The following is a 16152-nucleotide window of genomic DNA, read 5'->3' on the forward strand; positions in this document are numbered from 1 at the left end:
GGAATCCGTACTGCTGCATGCTGTTCCATAGTTTGGTCCGATCTATGGTATCGTAGGCCGCCTTAAAGGCAATGAACAGGTGGTGCGTAGGGATCTGATGCTCTCGGCATTTCTGAAGGATCTGCCGTAGAGTAAAGATTTGGTCGGCTGTCGATTTGCCTCCAACAAATCCAGCTTGGTAGCTTCCGACGAAATCTGTGGCAAGGGACGCCAGTCTGCAGAAGAGTATTCGGAACATGATCTTATAGGCAGCGTTAATGGCTCGGAAGATAGCACAGTCTAGCCTGTGGCCTGTTTTGTGCACTGGGTGTATGACACCCAGCTTCCACTCGTCGGGTAGTTCTTCCTGGTCCCAAATCCTTACGATCTTCAAATCCTTTGTTTGCTGAACCTTTACTATTTGCCGGCCTTCTCGTAGATTGTATCGATGATTCCGAGCTACTTTCTGCGATATCCCCACTCGTTTTCTTCTTGGTAATTCTCTTTAAAAAATCCCTACATTTCGCATTTCTATAGGCCGCAACATTCCTTTGCACTCTTTTAACCCAACGCTAAACTCATTTACATTATTCCTGTTCCGAAGCTGCTTATGGTAATGTTAGTTGCAAAGCCTAGTTTCGTAATCCAACATTTTGTATTTATAGTTATAGTGATAGTTTTTTCTGGGCTGGAAAACGGCACATACATATGTCAATAACGCGAAATGTTGATCATTTCCATACTAACTGTTGAAGATGCTAAAAAGTCCTAAAGCCCACTTTTGTCTTTTGTTTAGTGGAAAGTTCAATCACCAAAATGACACAGCAGCTATGACTTTTCAAATTCTGCGAAGTCCAATAATGATCTTCTCTTCAGCGACTTTGCCTTATAAGCCCACCGATATGTTGATCTGAAAGATCGTACACTGTCAATGACACTCCTAATATTACTGGTTTTTTTCTTATGTAGCACTACAACCTCAAGAGAAGTGTCTTGGCTTGCCATTTCTGGAATTCCATGATATTATTTACCTACAGCAGCATAGTCATTCCAATGGAATCCTAAATGGAGTATGGTCTGCATACGATTTGACACTCCATTCTGTACACTAATTTTCCGAGTTACCAAGTAAGTTGAAAATATTTGTGTTGGATATGATATGTAAAATGAAAATAAGTGCTCAATCTTATAATACGATGTATAAACGACATATTGAACGATATTCGACTTACGCGAGAATTCGAGCCGTTGCCATTGCCGTTTATCACATACTAATTTACTTTTTTACGTTTTTAATTCATTTGATGAAATTTTGCACTACAAAATCGCTGAGCTGAAAGTTTATAATTATTAACAATTTCTTTGTTTGAAAGCTGGAGTAGCGTAGAATAATTAAGTGAAGTAAATGTAATGTCCAATGTCCAAAATCAGTTCAATTACTACATTAAAATGAATATTATAACTTAGTACAAGTTTAAGAAAGTACATAGTTTAAGAAACAATGAGATAAAATAAATTCAACCCACCACCGGTACTAAACTCTTAAGCACGTGCACAGCGAGAAACATTTGACCATACCAACGTAATTTTAAACGCATGTAACATAATGCTCAAAGAATCAATTCTACCGTTTTGTGGTTCTGTGGTACAACTGCAAAGTACAAACCGCTCGACAGAATTTTGATTACATGTTTTCCATCATCCGATGATGCTTTTGACTCAGATATTCATCAATTCTAAGGCAATATCCGTCCGCTTACATCGAATCGAATACACACGACAGGATAAAAAAAGACCTTCATTCATTGAAGAGCAGGTTGAAAATTAATTTCACAAACGACTCTATGCTTCACGTTTTTCTCTCCTTTGTCCTTCTCTTTTGGAAGCGATGGTCTTTCAGCCAAAAGTTCAATAGATTTCTCTTTACGTTTGTTGGAAAAATTCGCTACAAACCTTCCTACAAAATACACACACGCGCGCACAAAACCACCGCCGACGACAGATAGATTGAAGTCCGGTAGTTTTCGGTGGTTCCTGCACGGTACATACCGGAATCGGTTGGCGGTTGGCAAAATTTGCCTGTTTGTTGTTTGCATTTCATTTTTCCACCCAACCATCGATTTGCTGGTGACCATCCGGATGCCGTGCCCCCTTTCCGTTTCCTGAATTGGATTGCTTTCAATGGTTTCGATAACGATTGGGATAGGTTCGTGACGGGAATGTTTAAATATTTGAACCGTGCCGTCCCGGGTGTGGCGAATAAATAGTGCTGAGGTAAGGAGGACAGGTGATGGTGATCGAGGATCGGCACCTCCATGCCGGGCCCGGCTGTGGGTTGATTTGGAAAATTACAATTGCGTTGGAAAATCGAAGGCAAAAAAACCATGCCAAAGACAACCGGGGAAAATGGGGAAAATTGTTTGGGAATATATTTGTAAGGCGGGATATGTCCTGCTAGTTCGATCAATGGGAAATAGCCATCCGAATAATCGATGGGCACGATTTGGACGCTCGTGGTAATGTTGAGGATGGGTTTGGTTTCGATTACCGCTTCTAGGGAAATGTGTAAGGTTGACATATGTTTTGCTAAACACAACAACCATTGGTTTGCTGTCGATGCATATAAAGGAATGAAAATCTAAAAAAAAAAAACACTGAAAACCAAAAAAAAGAGATATTACGAAGAGAAGAGAAAAATTAAATTCAATTTATCGAAATACTTATTTCGACGTCAAATAAATTTACTAAAAATCTTTCAATGTGAAGCATTACCATTTTTAAACTTCAAATACAAAATAACTAATTGAAATAAACATCCATAGCACAAAATCATTAGCAAAGGTAATAAGTTTTATTTTAATGAATAATTGAAAACGGAGAAATTATTGTTTATTAACACGACAAGTTATTATATGTTTTACTTCTATTGCTTTCGGGTTTTTTTGTTAGGCGCCTAAAGGTATGCAATATATGTAAAAACCCATTTTTTAGCCTCTTGAAGTATTAGAGGCTAATGCCTCTTCATCGTTCTGAAGTGAGAGTTCAGAAGACTTAAGAAATACATTCCTTTCACTGTCGTTTTTCATTAACATCCTTTTTTTTAATTAGTCGCACATGTGCCATCCATTTTTATTTGTTTAATTGAAATGTTTTTTTTTTGCTCAATGCAATGAAACTATTCATTCACTTGTACGATTTGCAACCATATTTATTTTGAAGTGATTTTAACCACAAGGACACCAACCTTCGTACAGTCCCATCCCCTTTGCGACAGTGCGAACATATGGAAACACACAAAGCAACAGTACGAGAGCCCAATATGCAATATGACATGAGAATCTCCATGATCATCTCCACCGATTTGTGCATAACGACATCCTTTCCGGTGTCAAGTGAAACACTCGAATGTGGCGACAGTCCTCCTTCGCAGAACGGTTTCCTTTATCGGTTTCATTCCAATCATCTCAACACCCCTGCCTTCCTGTCTCTTCCCCTACGACACTACGATGGACATGTAAAATGAGGCTCAAATTTGACTAACCCCATGCCACCGACAAAATGCCGGCTCACACTAGTGAACGAAAAGGAGCTTACGTACACTTCAACCAGTTCCCAAAAAAACCCCTTTGTGCAGGATTTGCAACTGTCCCCCAAAGCAAGCTGACAGACTGTGAGTAGACAAATACTCCCCACACACACACACTGGGTACTGGAGCACATTCGGTCACCCATCCAATTTGGCATCTCTAGTACATTTCGTCCTTTTGCCTGAGTTGCCGTGAGTTGGTTGGTTGGTTGGATTGTGTTTATTTATTTTTTGTTCACTTTCGCACATCGTCCTTTCTTGCCAAGGTCTCGCTTCATCTCCCATCTCGCCATCTGCTTTTAATTTTTTTTATGCCACCCTTAGTAATGGACACTATGCTGCAGTAGACTTCTAGATACGGTCAGCAGGACAGTACAACACACACTGTGTACCCGTCTGCAGTTGGGTGAGGGTTAATTTAAAATGTATGCTCCAGTACGTTTACACATTCTTCAGTTTAAAGTTTGTTCTTCGTTCTGTGTTCTTTCCACAGTCTCTTCACCTTTTCATTCGGTTGTCAATGTCTCGCATGTGTTTCTTTTACATTGTACATAGCGGCAAATGGGAACGGTTGGATCATTTCTGTAAGTATCGTCCGTTGCCTCGCCCACCGCTCGTCGTGCTTATGCTGCATCCGTGTGTTTGTCGGACGAAGATTTATCCTCCCTTGCAGATAAGGGACAACAGGGAGTCTTATTATTTTTCCGGTGGTTTTTTTTTGGAGGAAAATTCTGAAAAATTCCAATTAAAAAATTTTGCTAGTCTACGTCTGCGGTTCGACGGTTCGCTAAGTAGAACGAAACGGCAACGAGTGCTGGTACGGATGAAGCGTACCATCATGACGGAAGCAGTGCTTCGGCAAGTGTCAAAAGTAATACTAATTCCATCCCAAACCATTAACCCTCAAGCGCAAAGAGGGACGGTTAGTTGTGCGAGTACGATCGTGCATCGCCGTGATGGAAAATCAACGGGACAATAATCACCCGAAAACGGTACGCAACTGTTCTCGCAGGGGGTTTTTTTTCGTTGGTTTACTTTCACAGTTCCTTCCCTCTTGCCCGTCGCTTTATCAATCACGTTTGCCGCCTTTCCGTTCAATAGCCCGCGGGGTACTGTTGTGATTGTGTGAGAGATTTGCTTCGCATTTTGAATGAATGGAAAATTATTACCGTCCAACAAACTTTCGCCTGGATCAACATGCTTCATCTATCCATCCATTCAGTAGCTGTATTTGTGCAATTAAATTTTCCGTTCCGAATTACGGGCGCGGAATATAGTTTACTTGCACTTGTAAATAAAATTGAAATCGATGTGAGCGTGCTGCAGCGTGCGAAAACTCGGTGTGGAAATTGGGGAAAGTGTTCCACGAAGAGACACGAAGAGAGGTTAATTTTGGGCCAACTATTGGCTGTCGTTGCGTTTTGTTTGAGAATCACTTAACCGTGCTAATAAATTTGGGACAAAATAGATCATTTTGGATGAATCGTTTTTGAAGTAGAAGATACTTTTTAATTTGATTAAAATATTTATGATCCTAGTTGTTAGTTGTTACGGGATTTATGCATTATTTATACGATTGAAATATCTGAGAGTAATGGAAAATTATTATTTTTTTTTGCTTGTTAAGAATGGCCAGGCCGTATTAAGACTTATTTTACCGTGTAGCAAGATGAAAAATGATTTAAAATATCAAATTATTAAGTAGAAAAAAAAACAAATAAATCCACGAAACACACAGGATTTTATACTAACTTGTTTCCATTTCAAAGATTAATTGATTTTTTGTAAGTAATTAGAATTTAAAATTTTAACGAATCTTGTTCATCGTTGGGAAATTCATTTCATTGATTTCACATGCCACATTTCCATGCTGAAATCATTTTTCAGCTTAGATTCGTGATTCATTTTCTTTTTTTTCTTGGTTCATTTTTTTATTGACAAGACTTAGCTTTTTTAATTCTTTTACATGAGTTGTCGCACTGCGTAATTTTCTTAGAATTCTATTTGTCTTCATATACTGTTGGTGTAAGCAAACAGTTGAAACAGTATAAACTTTACAGATTTATATAAACCAATGAAAAAATAATATTGCATACTTTCAGGCGAATAAAATCCAAAACTCAGCTGCAAGTTGAGTAAGAGCAATTCGAATTTAAATATTTTTCTCCTCACGCAAATAAAGAAGAGTAATCAACTAACAGCGCGTTAATTTTCAACTGGCAATACCACCACTCACTGGCACACAATATGCACACCAAAAAATGTTTATTACATCCCTTATCGCTTAAAGAAACACGTACATCACAACCGTCGAGCGGTGGAACAATAAATGGCTTCTTCCACACTCAAATTTGTGGATCCTCGTCCGTCAGCTTTACCAGCTTTTTCGATGCTTCCCACAGCGCATGCTGCCTGGCAACGTGCTGTACGCGCCGATTAAGCTGATGCACCTTACATCCGCGGAAGTACAGGCCACTGATCGTCTCCACATCCGGTGACACCGTCAGATAGATGCTAGTCCGAGCGCCCTCTTCCGGCGTGCGGAAACACATCTGAATCGGTTTGAACAGAATGCTGATCGGGAACGGTACGTTGCGCCAGATGCCGGTATCGATTACGCCCGGGTGCAGACAGTTCGCCGTCACCTTTGTACCCTGCAGACGGCGGGCCAGCTCCTGCGTGAACATAATTTCCGCAAACTTGGACAGATTGTACAGATGGATGGGAAACAGTGAGAAATAATTGATCGGATTGATGCTGTTAATGTTGGCCGGGTTGAGTGAAGCGAATTGGTACAGCTTCGACGACACGATCACGATGCGACCCTGGTCGGACTTCTTTAGCAAATCTATCAGCAGATGGGTCAGCAAGAACGGTCCATAGTAGTTGGTCGCCATCGTAAACTCCAGCCCGTCCGGTGTTACCTTGTTGTTAAAACCTTGGGCAACACCAGCATTGTGTATTAGCACGTCGATTACGGGCTCCGTAGCGACAATGTCCTTCGCAAAAGCACGCACCGATGGTAGCGAACTGATGTCGATGTGCTTGATGAGCAGCTTAGTGTTTCCCGTTTCGGCCATTATTTCCTCTGCAAGGGGTGCGTTCATTTAGTAAATGGCAACGAAGTAAAAAAACATAATTTCACTACTCAGCATACTCGATCTAGCAGAGTTTTGTCTCAGAAACTATTATCGTTATACTTTATTAAAGTGAACATTCCAAAACGAAGCCAAATTTGTTAATGAGCAGCCAAAACAAGCGTTTAAATTTTGTAAACAAGCTTTGGATTAGTATGGCAATGTTTGATCGGTACGCTAAATAGATTTCATAATTTTTTTTAAAAGTAATATTAATTTTAGAAAGCTCAATTTGATCTTAAACTCTCTCTCTCTCTCTCTCTCTCTTTCGCGAAACGTGTAAATGGTACTTCATATAAGAAGCTTTCCGGAAAGCTTTCGAACGTGAAATATTTCAGCAAACTGAAGTAAATGAAAAACCACTTTTAGTTAACAATAGGATTGCGATAAACATCAAACATTTAATAAATAAGTCTATTACAATGCTATATTTCATATTTGATTCGTTGAACTTAGAAAAATAACAAGTTAAAAAGAGTATTTATTCGAAAATCTGTTCAGAATTTGAACTGAAACTTTTCATAAAATTTTCAACTCCACTTAAACAGTGTGTGCCAAAACTGTAATTGCATTAAAAAAAACAATTTTTTTATTGTACTATAAATAATTCCATAAAAAGCAATGAAGATGATATAAATTGATTCTACATGCCATGAGCAATGAAATCTATTTTTCAGAAAACGTTAAGAAAAAAAAACTTTCTCGAAGTTTTAATATTAACCCACTAACCTATCATGTATTCTGCTGATTCATCTTACAAACTCAATGAATAATGAAACTGTCAGCAAATAACTACTCGAACAACAAAACAAACAAATAGCCAATTTTTGATGAGTTTTAATAAATGAACCTTCTCGTACAGGTAATGTGGCATGCGGCTGGAAAAGTAGGTTAGCGCAAAATAACACGTCAGCAAAGCGTAAAATACTGTAAACGATAAAACAATCACACGAGCAAATGAAGCAAGTAATGCAAAAATGGACAATACAGTCAAGAACGAGCGTAAAGCGCAACACAAACACGGCAAACTTATTGGTTCACACTGCACAAAAACCGCCCGGTTCAGTGACTTGTAGCGTACCCGTTAAACGACGGATCAACAGATTTATTTATCGAACACCGAGGATCATGTGACGTAAAATGCTAAATAAAAAAAAACCACAAAAATAGTAGAAGAACAATAAGTTCCTGCATGGACGGAGAATTTTCTGGACGACAAAATTCCGGACATGGGAAGAATGGATTAGATTTTGGGATCACTCTCAGTAAGCTTCACGAGCTTTGCCGATTCATCCCACAGCTTCCGTGCCTTCTCCATGTCGCAGATACCAGCGCTTAGGTTCGCCTCCTTGCAGTCCATGAAGTATTTGCCGCTGACACCTTGTAGCTCCTCCGAGCAGGCAAGATACAGCGAAGTTTGGGCACCTTCGGCCGTCGTCTTGAAAAAGCTCCTGATCACGCGCATCGGAAGCGTAAGCGGGAACGGTACGTTGCGCCAGATGCCGGAATCGATCATGCCCGGATGCAAACAGTTGGCCGTGACGGACGTACCTTCGAGGCGGCGGGCTAGTTCACGCGTAAACATAATGTTGGCACACTTCGACACGTAGTACAGGTAGGCCGGCAAACTACCCACCGGGTTCAGATTGTCGAGATTGACCGATGCGAAACGGTACAGCTCGGACGCAACCACAACGATGCGGCTTGGACCGGAGCGTTTCAGCAGATCGATCAGCAGGTGTGTCAGCAGGAACGGAACGTAGTGGTTGGTCGCCATCGTGAACTCGATACCGTCGACGGATTTGGACTTCCGGAACGTTTCGGCAAACCCGGCATTGTGGATCAGTACGTCCAGCTTACGCTCGGTACGGAGCACTTCCGACGCAAACTCGCGAACCGAACTTTGCGAACTAAGGTCAAGCTTCAGCAGAGTAACGTTCTGGTTGCCCGTTTCCTTCACTATCTCATCTGCGGAGGAGAAAATCAAGTTTCATCGCGGGTCTGGTGGGACATGGATTGGATACATCGCGCGTGAAGGTGTGGTAGAATACACAAGCAGCCATTTTTGCGCCTTTATACAACATGCCGGACATGCACGTGCGGTAGAAGTGGAAACAAAGTTTGTACAAAAGCTTATCGGCTATACATAAGCTGGAATTTCGACGCGACGAGAGTGATCGTTGATCGTGTATATACAGGTGGATCGAATTCGCGGTTCGAAAGGGAAGTGGAGTGGATAGACTTTTCCATCTCTTATGAAACCTTAGTACCAACGATTTGCTAAAGTCTATATGATTATCGACAGATATCTTTAAAGATTTGCTGTAATTAGGATTTAGGATAACTTAATGTCTAACGTGGTTAATTACAAACTAATTGAGTTATATTATTCTTATTATTAAGTGATCCGTTTCCTCCATTACCACATTTGGCCATAAAATACCAGCTGAAGAACTCCCACATCAAACTAAAGCAAACGAATAGCATCGAATAGCTGCAAACTACGTTATGTTAGTATCGCTACAAATAGTATTAAATGGTCAATAGTACCTTGTGCCTGCTTGGCCGTTTCCATGTTTCGGCAGGCCATAATGATGCGAGCGCCTCGTTTAGCCAAATCACGGGCAGTTTCCTTGCCAATGCCCGAGTTTGCACCGGTAATGATCACCGTCTTGCCGTCCATCTTTCGCTGCACAGAATGGGATAACAAACGAAAATCAAAAAAAAAAATAATTTAAAAAAAACCACCCCGAAACAACCATGCGGCACGTTACGTTTAATGGAACGTAAAATCCCTCCCGGACGCTTTCACCATTCGTAGTATGCTTACTGTTGAGGTAAAGTGCCCGCAGGTGAGGTAGAGGTAGTATTTGATTAGTGACAGTACGATCGCAACTCCCGTAACCACGGATGCTATCGCCGTCAGCGGATCGTTGAACCCGAGAGACGACATTGTTTTGTTTGTTTGTTTTTGTTTTCTACAGTGTGGGGTAAGTGGGCTAGAAGAAAAAAAAATAAGATAGAGATAGTTACACCGGAAAAGAAAAGAAACGGATTAGTTTAGGGGTGTTGGGTGTACTAAAACTTAGACTAAGACTTTGTGCAGTGATTGATGTTTTTTGGTGGATTTTTTTATTCGGTATAAATTTTAATACAAAAATATTCATGCACAACGCGGTTGGCCGGAAATTAGCTTTCTGTTGTTATTTCCATCCTATTGACGCACGTGTGCGATGGGAAATTAAGTTTCAACTGTGTTTTATCTGTTGTGTTTATTTTTCTGCCAGTTTGTTTTTAATTTTCTGTACACTGTGCAATAGTTTTTAAAAATTAAACATGAAAAATATATATGAACATCAAATAATGAGAAAATTGTGAGTATGTTTAACTAACAGAAAACTGTACATTAAAAACAAATACAGTATAAAAAAATAAAGTAACAATATTAAATACAGCCGTGAAACCATTTGTGGAGCATACACAATTCTAGATTTTAAATATGCTTACAATACATTTTTCATGCTTAGTTTCTATTAAAATTTAAAAAGATGCCATAATTTGTTTCATTTTATTATAGCATTTTCTCATCTAGAAACATCTACGTTTTGGGAGATTTAGTAGTAGTGATGTAGATCCACCAATTTACAGGAGCGGTACCGAATTCCATTCAAACTGTATGTTCTCGTTAGCAGAACTAATTGTCCATCTATAGCTAAATAAAGCCAGAAATAAACTAGACGTGCCGCGCATGAACATGGCATAAGGTTTTAATACCAAAAAACGTAAGAGTAATTTAGTATTAATTAGCTTAGTGATACACTCAAATTACGCCTCTAAATCTCACGTAGCTAATAAAATTATTTAAATAGAATTTTCAAAAGTTACGATCCGTCCCAATTTTCCACTCATTTATTATTAAACTTCTACGATAACAAAGAAGCACATGGTCCCATATGATTGTGTAATGACTCAGCAAAATACACACTCAAAAGTCTCTGAACAGGTTCATCACTCCAACTAAACGTTGCTGGAGGCCATTTAAGGAAGCAACGATCGCTCATTAAGACCTTCCTAAATATTTCATGCGTAATCTTTATTTTCACTATCGATCGCAACAACAACGAAAAAAAACTTCGATCATTTTACGTCGATCGTACGTCACCGCGCAACAAGGAACATTCCTGAACCTTCGTGTCTTTGTGGCAGTGGCATTCCTACGATCTTTCACCTGTTCACGCGCATTCAGCATAACCTTCACCGTCAAATAGCCGGTATCCATTACGGCATCCGAAAGGGAAGCCGTCGCCAACAGTACCATCCGTCGTGCACCGACGTGTCGACATCTTTCTGGGATTTTTTTTCCTTTTATTTTTTTGTTTTTTGTTGCAAACTTTCAATAATTTCAATTTGCATCTTCCGTTTTCGGAATAGCAATGAGCTAGCAAAAAGCGCAATAAATGCTGCCTCGTAAGCGTATTGAATCAATATTTGCTTATCGTGGATTGTGGATTTGTAGTTTTTTATGCATATCTTCTTCCTTTGGTTTCAACTTTTTTTTTTTTGAGTTACACCAAACATAGGAGACACTCCTCAGCGTCGCAGAGTACTTAGCACTCCTGGCCACTTGGCTACAAAGACACGAACGAGCACCGTTTTTTTGCCTTCTGCCTCGTCCGGTCTCGAGTGCCGTGGCATGGATGACGATTGCTTGTCGAAACCTGCAGGATGCCCTAAAACTTCTGAACCGAACTCCACCAAAATGGTTCGTTAAAGGCAAACAAAACGAACAAACATTTTGTGAGCAATTGAACCACACTTAACCGCACCGAATACGAGAACAGAACGCTTAATGCTAATTACCTGAATGTGGCGTAAGATATATGAACGAGTGAAAACAGGGGGTAAAAAAAAATACTTCCAAAGCTTTTTTTTTGTCTGCACCAAAAGAATTGTTTGGCTGGCTGACGAACCCGGATATGTTGACCAAGATAAGTACCATTAGAAGAAAAAATTTACCACAAAACACGACTGTGTTTTTTTTTTCAATTCTAACACATAAAGCCGCAGCATAAATAACTTCTTATTGTCATGAAGTATGATGGCCATGCGCGGTAATATGTTTCGTTCAATTGTACCCTTATTTGCATATCATCGATGCTGATTTGGTTTGATCTCTTTGTGGTGTTTCTTTGCCTCTTCGTTGATATTTTAAAGGTAGATTGTTCCTTCAGTTCTACTCTTGGAATAAAGCCAAAATTATAAAATACCCAATTTTGCATAATTTTCCTAATTATTTAAAAACATTCTTTACGATCTTTAAATTTGATGCTCTTCTTTATATTAACTTGTACAATTGGGCTATAATTTTAACCTATAACAACTAACTACGCGTATCAAATCCCACTCGGACCGTACCTTCGTACGCAGAACTGACTACTCGGCTATGGGCGAATAAAATAAAAGAAATTACAGGCTACGACCTCTTCAGATTTTAAAGCTACAAAAGAAGAAGATAGCAAAAATGAGCAAAATTAGGATTAGGATCACTTCAGATAAAATTACATTCAAAATTATCCGAAATACAAAACAAAAAAACTGACCCAAAAATTATAATTTAACTCAAATACAGTGTCTCTCAGGCAAATAAGGACATCTTGAACATAAAAAAAACTTTTCGTCTTTGTGGGCTATTTTTTTGTTGTTGTTCTCTGCTAATCGTTTGGAAAGTATCGAGGAACATAATAATCTTTTTGTATCTCAAATGAAAGATTGAATGATGTTCACAGACCACTTGTGGTGCCGTGGCATGCAAGTGGTCTGTGAACAAGTGAAAAAGTTATTCGAGGAAGAAATTTCTTGGTTGTTGAACCAATAATTTTAACACTTTATTCGCCAGAGTTCAAGCAATTTTACTTGACTAATTTTTTGTATGCTACTCGAGCTGTCAAACAAATAAATTTGTTTTTTTTTATTCCTGAAGAACGGCCTGACCGTATTATGATAACAAAGAAATTGTTAAAATATTTTTTTTTACGAGTTCGTCCCCGAAAGACGCCGTATCTGATATACACAGATTTCGAAGTTTTAGCACAGGGATTTTGTAGTACAAAATATAAACAAAAAATTTAAAAAAAAATTAATTTCTTTTCAATCTAATCGATTTGCTTTGGAAAATAAATAACTTGTTTATCTTCACCTTAATGCTCTGTTTTAGCATTTGAGTAATTGGTCAATTTTTGTTAATGTACAATACAAAAATCGCCTTAAGAGCAACATACAAGAATAACAATCCCGTGTGGGTATGGTTAAATCTCAAAGCCATTTTCAAAGTCAGGACTGGTTACTACAGGCAGTAATTCAGCCATAGAACATGTTACAGAAGAATACTTAGACGGATAAGGGTTTTTGAGGCACTCGGAAGAAGAATATTTGATCGCTATTCGAAACTACATATTTATCAACTAACTTTGTCACCATCAAGATGTCAGTGAATTGTAGGATTTGTAAATAAAAAAAAAATTGTAAAACAAATAATTAGTGACAGAAAATCGTAAATAACGAAAGTTGTGACGAAAAACAATGAAAGTAGACGACGCATTAAAAGAAGCAATATGTAAATTATATAATTATTTAAGAAAACCCACGAAACGACACCAGATTATAAACCGTGATGCAATACGAAGCAGTATCATTCCTCGCTTTTGAATCGATATCAGATGTTATGCATTTGCATTAGCATTCTTAGGCTAGGACAGGTATGTTCAAACCTATCAAAATTGGACCCTTTCCCTTACCGACCTTATGCCCCAATCAAGTTAAGGTTGGATATCTTTGGAGAGCGATTGCGTCGGGAGTGACTTCAAATGTGAATCATCAACCCCACAAAACATCGCTTATGCAACGTTTCTGCAGCTGATCGCGTGGAAAGGTTTTTGGAGCCGTTTCGGAAAGATGACCTCCCGCGCTGTTAGCTGATTTTCGTTTCGGTAGGCGAACAAAGTCGTTATGCCACCAAAAACCCTATCGTTTGTTAAAAAAGTTTTTGTTTTTTTTTTAATGTAAAATATGAAAGCGAAACCTACCACATGCCATTACTTTTTGGGGAGGGGTTTTTTTTCCATGTCGCTACCTAAATAGAAAATCTTCAACCTTAAGCTACACGCGTGGCTTAAATTTTGGAATGAAGTTTTGGATGAAGTTTTAATCCGAAGTTTGATTGAGCCCAAACAACTTTTACTTTTTGCAATATTAAGCAAAAAAAAAAGAAAAACTAAACACCACCAGGAAGAAAGGAATGCAAAAATCTAATTCAAGAACAAGTTTTCTTCGCCCCAACAGGAATGGTCAATCGATACCAGTTTGATTCCATGTCTTAATATACAAAAAAAAAACATCTAAAAAAACACGTTTTCATTTCTATTTTTACTTCTTTTAACCTTCACATCAAGAATTCCGAAGCACAAAACTGCGTATTTGCAATCGACAGCAACATCAAATTTGCTGTTTTGTCTTTGCCCGGACGCACCAGCCAATCCACGGTCATCTAAGCTAATGATTATTTAAAAGTTATTATTAAATGCCCCTTTTTTTGTTGCTTGTTGTGTCTGTGGTTCAGTAAAACAAAATATCTACTCGATCTGACACATTGCTGTAAAATGGAAGATATGTTTATAAGTACATATGGTAGTGCTTGCATTGAAACACCACTAACGACGCATTCACGATCACCCGTCAATTGGTAAACACTTGGCCGGTAATTTAATTGTTCAAGATTTATGAAAATGCATACACCAACGGAAGCTCGCTTCGCAGTAAAGGAAAAACACCATGCACGTGAGAATGAATAAATAAAGCATGAGCAAGGCGCACCTTAAAACAAGTTGTGACGTTTTTCACGAGAGTGTAAGATATTTAATGTAATAAAAAAAATATATAATTTTTCCGCAATTCACTGATTTATATGACTTTGATTATTATACAACGCGTGGTGTAATCAAAGATTGAATAGAAAGAAAAAAGCACGCAAATTTAAGCATTTCAATTCAAAGCGAAATCAGTGGAAGAAACCCAAAACGACAAACTCGTTATACACGTTTACGCGAAGCTGCATCACACAATGTGACGCTGTTCCTCCCAATATAATCAATTCCTTTTGCGAAATGCTACAAACGAGAATCAAACCAAACCTACGGGACACGATAGCCCGTAACCTTGACTGTGTGGTGTTGTCTCCATAAATTGCAAACGATTACCTGGAGGAGGTTTGACAGTTTCTTTGATTTTGCTTTTCGGCACACGCAATTTTGTAATTCGCGATCGCGAGCTCAATTTTAAGCTGTTTGCGTGCCCGAAACCTTACCCTGAAGCCGTATGGCACGAGGTTTTGGGGTCGAAATTCCAAATCCGTACGGCGGCTGTAATCTTTCGCAATAGATCGATTTTAGCTTTACGAAACACATCCGGAGGGTATGAAGGACAAACCCTCGAGACGAAGGTGAAATCGAAACGATCGGTAACGTTAGGGCGATCAACGTGTCCTATTCTATTGCTTCTATAGGAAAGCTTTTTCATGTACATTTTGATTAGCTTTCTGGCTGAAAGACGAGTCTCGTAGCCATCCGGGACAACGGTATTCTATGTGCACCAAAGCCAAAAAAACCCGCTTGACCCATTTTTGCTCTTTCCTACATTCCACCAGGTTACAGCGAGCTTTCTCCTTTAACTTCTTCTCCCTTGTATGCATGCGCATACAAGTTGTGTTTGTGTTTGAGTTTCTAGTCATTTACTTGGATTTCTATTGCATCCTAATCTAGCAATATACATTTATATATAATGGTCCAGCATCCACAATGGTTTCACGGCATGCAAACAAATCATTACACCGGTTCAATCTCAACACTAACCTTTAACCTGTGTTGAACGATCGTACGATAATTGACACTAGCGCACGCGCACACACACACACACAACGCGATCGCGCGTCCAAGCACTTGAACTTTTGCGCTAAAGTTCACCGTTACAATGGATGCACCCACGCACACGCTTTGGGAAATGCAAGTGGCACACACTTTGTACCGCACTGCACAAGACGACGCACACGGCTTTGACGGAAGCTTCAGACGAGCGCCAACACACTAAAACCGTCTTGCTGATTCGACGGCTACGAACGAATTGAATCGCTGTGCTGCGTGCCGTTCGGACGAAGGTGCATTCGCGATCGCGCGATCGTACCAAGCTGGTTTAGGTGTGCGTTGTTTGATGAATACACACTGGCAATGTATGTAATGTAGGGAAAGCTTTTCGTTTGTTTAATGTATTTTTTTTTCCAAAGAAATAAATATGTGTTTGTTTATTTCAAATCCCTTTTTTTACTTTCAGTAAGTAAAACTATATGATGTTTTTGAGAGAAGCTATAATTGTTTCTTACACTTTTCATAATGTGTTAAAATA

At 39.1% G+C, this 16152-nt stretch overlaps 1 protein-coding gene across 3 annotated transcripts; it reads right to left on the reverse strand.

The window, feature by feature from the left end:
* Positions 1 to 5770: 5770 nt before the first annotated feature.
* On the reverse strand, positions 5771 to 15884 carry LOC125768777 (retinol dehydrogenase 14). 3 transcript variants are annotated; one of them, XM_049436875.1, is made up of 4 exons: positions 15606 to 15882; positions 9533 to 9701; positions 9253 to 9391; positions 5771 to 6653 (listed from the first exon to the last, which is right to left on the reverse strand). In XM_049436875.1, exons 2-4 carry the CDS (start codon positions 9653 to 9655, stop codon positions 5911 to 5913), a joined length of 1005 nt encoding a protein of 334 aa, XP_049292832.1. In that variant the 5' UTR covers positions 9656 to 9701; positions 15606 to 15882; the 3' UTR covers positions 5771 to 5910. The 3 variants fall into 3 exon arrangements, with proteins under 3 accessions (XP_049292832.1, XP_049292834.1, XP_049292833.1); XM_049436876.1 differs by lacking the exon at positions 5771 to 6653 and adding an exon at positions 7764 to 8670 and having other exon boundaries at positions 15606 to 15884; XM_049436877.1 differs by lacking the exon at positions 9533 to 9701 and having other exon boundaries at positions 15606 to 15883.
* Between the last annotated feature and the right edge of the window lie 268 nt (positions 15885 to 16152).

This window comes from Anopheles funestus, chromosome 3RL, assembly GCF_943734845.2.
Source record: "Anopheles funestus chromosome 3RL, idAnoFuneDA-416_04, whole genome shotgun sequence".
NCBI lineage: Eukaryota > Metazoa > Arthropoda > Insecta > Diptera > Culicidae > Anopheles > Anopheles funestus.

What these genes read in the sequence shown, in the direction of transcription:
- LOC125768777 (XM_049436875.1), bottom strand. Translation starts at nt 9,655, where the DNA reads ATGTCGTCTCTCGGGTTCAACGATCCGCTGACGGCGATAGCATCCGTG. An exon ending in GCGGGCACTTTACCTCAACA is followed by an intron (nt 9,392 to 9,532) that starts GTAAGCATACTA and finishes CATTCTGTGCAG; the next exon opens with CGAAAGATGGACGGCAAGAC. An exon ending in AACGGCCAAGCAGGCACAAG is followed by an intron (nt 6,654 to 9,252) that starts GTACTATTGACC and finishes CACCCCTTGCAG; the next exon opens with AGGAAATAATGGCCGAAACG.